Here is a 9,442-nt window from a genome sequence, read left to right as displayed (position 1 = left end):
ACTGTTTTGCTCTTTTCTCTGTGATGTGTTCAATTCCCCCAGTTCCTGCCTTGGAGGCGGCTGACCATGGACTGAACCCCCTTGTGATGTAAACCGGGAGATGGAAGGAGGGGAAGAGAGGGGAAGTAAAAAGAACGAAGATGTATTATGTGCAGGCACTGACATCCCAAGTAAAGGTGGCTGTTTTGTGATGCCAACATGTGCTAATAAAAATTTTAAAAAATCAAAACACCAAGGACAAATAATACTCAAATAAAACACTCCATTTTGCACTTCCGGGTGTTGGGTGTGCTGTGCGTCCAAGCAACAGGAAGATGACTAACGCGTTTTCTGATGGGGGCAACGGCTTCGGGTATTTCAGGAAGCAGCGGTGAGAGCCAGTGAGGACGGCTTGGGAGACCGCGGCCAGTGGGTGGGGCCAAAGTTTGTTTGACAGAATGGGAAAGAATCAAGTGTTTCTCAACAGGCCTGTGACACATGAAAGGCAGGAAGGAAGCCAGCCCAGGCAGTGCCCTCTGTTCTCTTCATTTTCTGTCTCCTGGCGTCACGCTCCTCTTGGGATTTCTCAATCAAAAGAAACAGCAGAGCCTCAGGGGGAAGCCTGCGCCTAGGGTTCGGGGCAGTGTAAACCAGCAGCGCCGGCGGGCAGCAGACTTAGAGGCGGGAAAATGGAGAAGAGAGGGGCACAGAAGTGGCCGCTGCGGGAGCTGCTGCTGCTGCTGCTGCTGCTCTGCGTCTCAGGTGAGCAGAGGCGGGCGAGGAGACTGGAGAGGGCGCAGGAGGGAGGGCATGGGAGCAGCCCGGGGCGGCAGCCTCTGCTCTCTCCTTTCCTTAGGAGGGACTGGAATGAGACCAGGGTGCGTGTTACAGAATGGCAAGGACCCGGAATGGACAGATCCACTCTCTTTGTGTCTTTGGCAAGGCTGGGAATTGAATAGCAGACTGATGGCTCAGCACTTGGCTCAGTGTTTAGGACATCGAAAGGACTCAGTGAAAGTTATGTGGATAACGATGCTGATGATTTTGATCCCTGGTACTGAGGGCCGAGGGGAGAAAGAGGTTAGTGCCACTTGGAGCTGTTCAGGTGGGCTTCCCTTGGGAGGATGGGGTGAGGCAGGTGGAGAAGAGTAGGAGGTGAATTCCACCTGGGGGCACCAGGTGCTACAAGAAGGGATTGTGTACCACACAGCAAGGGTGCATATTAGGACAAGCATGGGTAGAGTAGAAAATAGAGGGTGAAGTTGGTGATTTTTTAATTGATTTTTATTTATTTATTTTTGTTTGTTTTTTTGAGACAGGGTCTCACTATATAGTTGAGACTGACCTGGAACTCACTATGTAGCCCAGGCTGGTCTCGAACTCACAGTGATCCTCCTGCCTCAGCCTCCCGAGTGCTGGGATTACAGGCGTGCGCCACCACGCCCGGCTTTTATTGATTTTTATTATTTTGTTTTGCTGTAATGAGGTTGAATCTAAGGCCTTCACACTGATCTGCATCCCATCCCATTTTATTTTATTTTTTATTTGGAGACGGGCTTTTGCTAAGTTGTTAAGTTGCCCAGGCAAGCCTCCTACTTGTCCTGGGAGGCTCCTCCTGCTTCCAGAGTGCTGTGTGCCAACAGGCAGGACTCTTCAGTTCATTTTTATTATAGAAAATTTCCAGTTTCTAAAATGAAGATGGAGGGGTACAATGGAGGGGTATTAGAAATAGTCAAGATATTATTATACATGTATCAGTCAGTCAAAATGAATGTAATTATTCTACCATTTAATGAAAGAACCAAAATGGAAAAAAAAATGGAGACAGAATAGCTACCATAAACACTTAGATTCAAGCCCTTAACCAGGATTGATGCTGTGCCTTACTCCATATGTGAGTGTCTGTTCCTGACCTAGAAGAAACTGCTGAGCACCAAAAGAGCCTGGTTGCTCCTGCTCCCTTGCCCAAGCCGCTAAGGTGCTGCATCTTTGGCCTTGTGTCCATGCTGTGGCTGTGGCTGTGGCTGCAGGGGATGGGGTCAGCCCCGGAGCTCAGTGGCTGCCTGCTCTTCCTCTAGGGCTCCACGCGGAAGGCAGGGAGGCGGAGCGCAGGTGCCTGGAGGAGGGGCAAGACCTGCAAGTGGAGCATCATTACAACAGGCAATACAGGTACACCATCAAGGCCTGGCAGCGGGTGGACAGCCTCGGCCACACTGAGACCCTGGTGAAGACAGAGACGAGAAACGAGGACCTGAATCGGGCCCAGATGGGGAGGTTCCTGCTGGAGGATAACCCCACCACTGGCTTCATCACCATCACCATGATGGGGCTGCAAAAGCAGGACGCGGGGCTGTACCAGTGTGTCCTCCTTGTCGATCCCCCGGTTCCCCTGCAGGATTGGACTCTGCTGGTCCTGTGCCCAGGTGAGCATTGGGCCCCCACCTGCCATCTGGGGCCCCTGAGGAGAGACATTCGGAGCAGCGGGGACGGTTCTAGACCCGAAGTCAGCACATGGACTTTCTAGTCTCTCACTGTGGGAGACAGCAGGAATTCACACCCTTGAAGAAGGCTGTCGACTAGGTTCAGCAAGCAGGAAGAAGCCCTCAGTGAGAGCCAGAGGGAGAGTGGAGCAGGGGAGTAGGAAAGAGAGGAAGAGGGAGATCATCGTGCCTGGATAGGTGGGGGCACTGTGAGAGGGAGTCTCGGATTCATGCACCAAAGGATAACTGGGCGGGAACCCACATATGAGTGCTGGGAAATCTTCGGAGCACTGAGAAATCTGCCACCCAGGGAGGGCTGGCTTGAGCAAACTGTCTGGGAGCAGCACGGCTGGTTGGGAGAGTTGAGAAAACTGCAGCTCTGGGGCTGCCCAAGGAAGCCACATCTGGGTGTGGCAGGAGAAAGCAGAGGCCAGAGGGATCCGGAAATAATTTTTTGCCCAGCCCACCTCTATACACAAGGACAGTTGGGCTTATAGGATACCTTAGGGGACACAGGAGTACATGCACCCGTGTGTGTGTGTGTGTGTGTGTGTGTGTGTGTGTGTGTGTGGTGCATCCTGGTAGAGGTGCTTGGACTCACTGACAACTGCTGGCCAGCTCCTTTCTGGTGCTCTGTGGAGAAAGGTATCCAGGCGTGTGGATCACTGCTGGGCCCTCAGGATCTCCGCAGCCTGGTGTATCTGACTGAAAATATAGCCCGGATGCTCCTCCTTCCCCACTGCCTTGCCTCCCATCAACAAAGCTCCCTGTACCAAACCTGAAAATTCCCCCCTAAAGCCCGTGGTTACCCTTGTTCTTCCTCCAAGAGGGGCATTGGGGTTTTCTGTCCCTGTGACCCAAGGGTCCTCAAGTCAGCACTGTTGGTGTTTTCGGTAGGGTAATGGCTCACCATGGGGCCCATCTCTGCACTGCAGGATGCTTAACTGTGTCCCCAGCCACTGCTGGTTAGCAGCAGACTTGGGAATAATTTAGTCCCGTTTCTCAGGTTCCCAAGTAGAAGTCCTGTCCTGGAGAAGCCTCCTAGGAGCCCCTATCCTCCTCCCAAGGATGCAGCCGGTGGTGCTCCTCTGTGTCCTGAAACTGTGCACCCCGGCCTTCCTGAGGGTGCAGTCACACAGCAGGGGAGCTTGCTTCAAATGCACATCCTAACTCAGCAGGCCTCAGGTGACACCTGTTTACCAGGACCTACTTCCCAAGCTCCCTTGTGCCCCTCTCTTGGATGACATTTTCCACTGAATGGGAGAGCCCAGGTTACTTACCGGGGTCCCCTGTGAACCTCTGAACCCTTGAGGAGAGTTCTGTGCCTGACAGGGCACCGAATACCCAGCCGTGAATACTGGATGAATTAAGGAAGGCAGAGGAAAAGGAGACGGATGCTTGAATTATTCTTGGAGAAGCTGGGGATACACAGATGGTGAAAATTTGCAGGCTCCAATCACACAAAATAGCCTGAAAACTCTTCTCCTCTGTCCTTTCTTGTGTCCTCATTTACTCCCTACTCTCTGTCCTTTCCTCGTCTCCTGCTCAGCTTGACCGAGGCTGACCTTACACGATTCCTTTGGTTTTAGCAAAAGAAAATCTAGCTTCTTGACTACCACATTCATTTCCCTCCTTAGCTTCACTTATTTTCCATGGATCTGTCCATCTTCTATCTAGTCAGCTATAGTATTCATCCAATCACTTTCCTACCCGTTCTCCAGCCATCCACCCACCCACCCGCCTACCTACACATCACTCCGATTTGTCTCCTTGCAGATTCTTTGGATACCCATGCCTCTGACGTGAATCCTACCCCAGACTTGGCCAAGAAGCCCGCTCTTCCTACCACGGAGGTCCTGACCCCGAACTTGGCTGATGTTTCCACCTTGCCTACTGTAGAGGCTTTGAGCACCACCTACATCAGGCCCAGAACTGCGACTCGGCCTTCTCCTACATCGATTTCTACCATCTCCTCTCCTGACTCAGGGGTCAACTTCACAGACGTGACAAGTGTCACCAGGTGTGGTGTTCGAGCCCTGGCCTCCTGGGCTGGAGCCCCTTGTCCCTCGGTCTGTGTGCTGAGGGGATGTTCGGAACGCAGGGTGGGGAGCATGGGGCGGACGGGCCAGAAGCGACTTGGGTCACCAGAGTGAGTCTGGTGGAAATTCCGAGGAGGGGCCGGGGGTGGTGACAGGCTGAGGGGCAGGTGCCAGCGAGGCTGCCATCCTTTCTCACTCCTCACCTGATTTCCTTGTACCCCATAGTAGCCAGGAGAGGCAAAGGCTATCTTCCTGAATGCACGCAGCAGCTGTAGGTTATGGTCGCCTGGAGGGTCAGATCTCTCTCTGCCTCCCTCAGCCTCCGCCTCAGTCCCGGACTCTGCCCCGTCCCCCGTTTCTGTCATTTGATTTTAATGCTGGTACAAATATTCTGCTACAGACCTGTGGGCGGGGCCAGTCTCAGTAGTTTTTGATAAGATTTTCAGAGTTTTTTTTTTAATTTTATTGAGTTTATTGGTACATTTTAGGGATACAGTACAGTTACATTCATTGTTGGGATCTTGTACCTCTACATGGCAAGTCTTGATTCTCATTTTTTCCCCTTACCCCTGCCCTCCCTTCACCCCCTCCTCCCCTCCCCATCTACAAACACTTTATTTTCATCTTTTCATTCTCTCACATTTTTTTCTTTTCCCTTTTTGTTCTTCCCCTACGCATCACACCTTCCCTACACCTTTAGCTCCTTTCTTCAAATTTCTAAATGTCAGTAATCTTATTAGAATCTTACGCATTGTTGCAGAATAAGATTTTCAGAGTTTTAACTTGAGGCCATTCACTCATAAAGGAAATGTTAATTTTGCCTGACACTTTCAGAGGTTTCCCCTCATCACTGGTTGACCCCACGACTTTTGGACCTGTGTGGGTCATGGTGGCTGCAGGTGGCAGCCCATTTCCCCTCCTGGTCAGGGTATGGAGAAAAAGGAACAGGAAGCTGCCCAGGCACCACTGTTTCCATCTAGGACACGTCCCCTATGACTTTGGAGGACCGATATCGCCCCATGTCAGGGGTATTTCCCAAGAAGCAGACTGTGGAAAGGGTCTGGTTAAAAGGCTTTAGGAAATGATCGCCAGCAGAGAGACTAGGAAGTAGGTCTGGGAAAGGACGGAAGCCAAGTAAAGAAAGTGTCATTAACTAGGCCAGGCTTAGGGGGTGACTTGGGCTCCACCCTTGGAGGGAGGTCCGATTCACACCCAGAGTTGTCCTACCGGGGGGCAGAGGACCTCGAATATTGATTGATTTAATTTGTCTATTTTATTTACTTATTTTTCCGGTAGTGAGAACAAGCCCAGGGCCTTCACACTGGAGCTATCCTGAGAGCCCTCTTTCACCATTTATTTTTAGACAGTCTCAATAAAGTACCCAGGCTGGGCTTGGACTTGGCAATCCTCGAGCCTCAGCCTCCCCAGTGCCGAGATGACAGCACGGCCCACTGAGCCTGCCTCACCTGGAGCATTTGTATTTGTGCATTCGCAGGCATTGGTCATAGGTGGCCCAAAGGGGCTGGTGAATCGCAGGTACTTCAGAGGGGTGGGGCAGCCCTGAAGATGCCTCGGGGTGGCTGTGTGAAAAGGGATTAGGCAGAGAGGAGGTGTGAAGCCCAGAGCAGGGACCTTCAGGCAGCTCGGCTCTAACCAGGGAGGAGCCTGGCCCGTGGTGGGTGCTGTCGGAACCAGGGAGGGTGGGACAGACTGTGGCTACTCCGTCTTGGGAGGCTGGTAATCAGCACTGCCACTGGGGAGCTTGACCGGGCATCGGGCACGTTGTCCCCTGAGACACAGGGCAGGGCAGGAGGCCGAGCTGGACTCAAGTCGAAGGGCCACTTTGATTCCCGCTGTTGCTGCTGTGTGTCTCCTTCTTGGCTTGCTCGTGCATTCGGCTTTAAATTTTGCACAGGCAACTGCGCTGGTTTAAAAATTATTGCTTTGCTTAATTGTGATCGATTCTATTTTGGTAACTTTACTAGTTTTTTTTTGTTGTTGTTGTTCACTTAAATATTTTTAGCCCATTGAGGGTACAGAGTTATAGAAACATTTTTTTTTTTTTTTATGGTACCAGGGATTGAACTTGGGTCCTTACACTTGCAAGGCAGGCGGCGAAAGAAATATTTTATTTATTTTTTTCTTCATATACCTTTTCAGATACTGCCAGACTTATTCACTAACACAATCTCTGCCTATTTAGAGGGCTGCAGATTTCCTTGGGTGCTAATTTCTTTTTTGGGGGGTGTGGGTACTGGGATTGAACCCTAGGCCTTTGCACTGAGCTACATCTCCAGACGTTGAATTTTTCTTTAAATTTTGGGACAGCGTCTTGTGATGTTGTCCATGGCTGCCCCTATCTCTGTGCCGGCATCTTAGCAGACAAAGCCCGAGTGTCCCCATCTCTCCCACCTCTGCCGATGGGACAGGCCAGGCTCCTGGCCTCACTTGTCTTTTTTTTTTTTTTTTTTTTTAATGATATCTCGATGACCACACGAGACTTGTGGAATCATTTTGTTCAAATCTAAAAATTCATGGTGGGTTTTCCTCTAAGGTTGGATTCTTGATTTATAGATGAAGAAACAGAGGCTAGAGTTTTGGGGTGACCATTCCAGGAAACAGATTGGGTACGGAGGATAAAGACCAGGTTTCCCAGCCCCAGGGCGGCCCTCTCGCTCCAGCCCAAGGAAGTTGGAGGCAGAGGGTCGGCCTTCCTCTCTCCCTGTCCTGGACCAGAGCCCAGCTCTCCTAACTGGCTCTTTAATCTGTCATAGGGAATGAAACCAGCTAAGCTGCACGCATAGCACCCGAAGGTGTGGGAAGGGCCTCTGCTGATGAGATTGGGACCTGCAGGAATCTCGTCAGTCTCCTTACCAGGGGCAGTGTTCAGTCTCCTCTCTCCCTCTCTCCCAGGGTGCCTTTCAGCAGCATTGCCATTCCTGCGGCCTGTGGCCTCCTCAGCAAGAGCCTGGTCTTCACTGTCCTGTTTGCTGTGACCCAGCAGTCATTCAGACCCTGAACCTTTGACAGCGACCTCAGACCTCCAGCTACATCCGCCTGGCAGTGGTGCAGAAGAGAGTGCGGGAGGGAAGGCAGGGATCCCAGGTGATTTCTGAGGCTCGGGATCCCCCTTCCTAGCCCAGCCCATCCCACTCGCCATGACTGTGTGTGTTTTGCCTCCTCCTTGGGGGAGATGGTGCCACCCCAGCATACTCTGGCCCTCCGTTCTACCCACAGGTTGGCATGAAATAAAAAGACAGAGGCAAGTACTTCTCACTGTGCCTGTCTGTGGGAGTCCTGAGGTGCAGGAGGAACACCGAGACCTCTGTCCCTTGTCTTCCCTGTGCTATTTAAAAAATAAATTTTATTTGATTCATCCTATTTTCCCCCTCAAGCCCCTTCCTCCTCCCCTGAGTCTGCCCCAGCTCCCTACCAGTTCTCACGGGGTCTGTGGGAGCCTCCCACTGTCCCTCATGAAAGCTGTGCCTTGCAATCCATGCCAGCTTTAAGCCAGGGCCTTTCTGTTTCCCACCTCTCCGGGCCCTAAGGCTACAGGGACCTGGTAGATGGAAAAGGGATGGAGCACCCGCCCCTTCCTGTTGAGCAATGGCCAAGTCCAGTTTCACCCTGGAGCGGCCGAGAGCAGCCACACCTTCTCACCTGCCATCTGTCTCACCTTAGGAAAGCACATTCTTTCAATGGGCCGGACTTCTCCTACTCCTGTGAATGCAGCCCTGGTGCTAAGGTTCAAGCTGTCCTCAGCTCTTCCCGCTGACCCGGGAAGCCGCTGTCCAACCCCGCCCAGCCGGCCCTGCCCGAACAGAGGCCATTTCTGCTCCCTGATTATGATATGATTTCACCAGAAGTGGTGTGAGTGGAGTTCATGCTATCCTGGTGCTTGGGCCGACTCTTTGGGAAAGCACTCGGTGTCTGTTTTCCTGTCTGAAGGAGCCAAGGTGCCCAGAGGCACAGACATTGCCCCCCACCCACCCAGGGGCAGCCACTGTGGGTCCTGCTGTGCGCAGTTCCAGGGCTGCTCTGGTTGTGAAGGTTCTCTCTCTCTCTCTCTCACACACACACACACACACACACACACACACACGCCAGAGCAGAGGAGGCAGAATTAGATGTCATGTAGGGGACTCAGAGGCACTAGGGCACTGTTACACTGTGGGGTTTAAGCCACCAACTCACATTCTCCTGAAATGTTGGCAGAGAAGTGCTATACAATAAGACAGGCCCTTGCCTTGCCTCCAGTTTCTCTTTCCACAGAATGTTTTGTTTTGGAAATGTAAGTTTGTGCTGCTGGACTCCTGCCCACTGTATCCAAATGGTTTGTGACTGAACTGTGTGACCTCTCGGGAGTGTTCTTTTAAGCTCTGCCTGCTCACAAGAAGTTCTGTTAAGCTCCACCTTCTCTCAGGGATGTTCTCTAACTCCGCCCCTCTGCTTCAGGAATGTTCTGTAACTCCGCCCTTCCGCTTCAGTGAGCATGCTCGCCTGCCTTGTAGATCCCTATATAAAGAGGCTCTCAGGTCTGGCAGAGCACTCAGGCTCCTCTGAGCCCACCCGGATCTCTGGTGAAAGATTTTTTTTTTTCTGCCATCTCTTCAACTGACCGAGATCCAGGGCTGCCACACTGAGCTGTAAGGCTCAGCTATGCTTTCAGAGCTGTGGCACTTAGCTTGGGTATAGCGCTGGGCTACCCTACTCTGCTGCAGCAATGTAAGACGAGTGCTTGGCCCCATGGCTCCACAGACCTACTGCGTCATGCACATGGCTCCCTTCTGGCTTCCGTTCATTTCCACAAAGTGGTCCCGCTCCCTCCAAGTCCCACAGCACACTCCTACATCCGTCCTCAGCCGACTTAGCGCGCTTGTGAGGTTCCTAAATGGCAGAGGAATTGCAGGAGGGCAGCGGGAACTCACAGGCTCAATGAGAAGG

General features: G+C 52.1%; 1 protein-coding gene across 1 annotated transcript; it reads left to right on the top strand.

Moving 5' to 3' along the window:
* Positions 1-333: 333 nt before the first annotated feature.
* On the top strand, positions 334-7,846 carry Trem1 (triggering receptor expressed on myeloid cells 1). Its single transcript, XM_010631029.3, has 5 exons — positions 334-370; positions 467-741; positions 2,058-2,402; positions 4,236-4,479; positions 7,412-7,846. The coding sequence occupies exons 2-5, from the start codon at positions 669-671 to the stop codon at positions 7,515-7,517; spliced, it is 768 nt and encodes a 255-aa protein (XP_010629331.1). The 5' UTR covers positions 334-370; positions 467-668; the 3' UTR covers positions 7,518-7,846.
* Positions 7,847-9,442: the final 1,596 nt, after the last annotated feature.

This window comes from Fukomys damarensis, unplaced genomic scaffold, assembly GCF_012274545.1.
Source record: "Fukomys damarensis isolate Sample0158 unplaced genomic scaffold, DMR_v1.0_HiC HiC_scaffold_20, whole genome shotgun sequence".
Classification (NCBI taxonomy): domain Eukaryota; kingdom Metazoa; phylum Chordata; class Mammalia; order Rodentia; family Bathyergidae; genus Fukomys; species Fukomys damarensis.
Note: the sequence above shows the minus strand (reverse complement) of the source record. Positions and strands in the feature narration are given on the sequence as shown.

Excerpts from the sequence above, each read along its gene's own strand:
- Trem1 (XM_010631029.3), top strand. The coding sequence starts at position 669 with ATGGAGAAGAGAGGGGCACAGAAGTGGCCGCTGCGGGAGCTGCTGCTG. Across the intron at positions 742-2,057 it reads GCTGCTGCTCTGCGTCTCAG|GGCTCCACGCGGAAGGCAGG; the intron begins GTGAGCAGAGGC and ends CTCTTCCTCTAG. Across the intron at positions 4,480-7,411 it reads GACGTGACAAGTGTCACCAG|GGTGCCTTTCAGCAGCATTG; the intron begins GTGTGGTGTTCG and ends CCTCTCTCCCAG.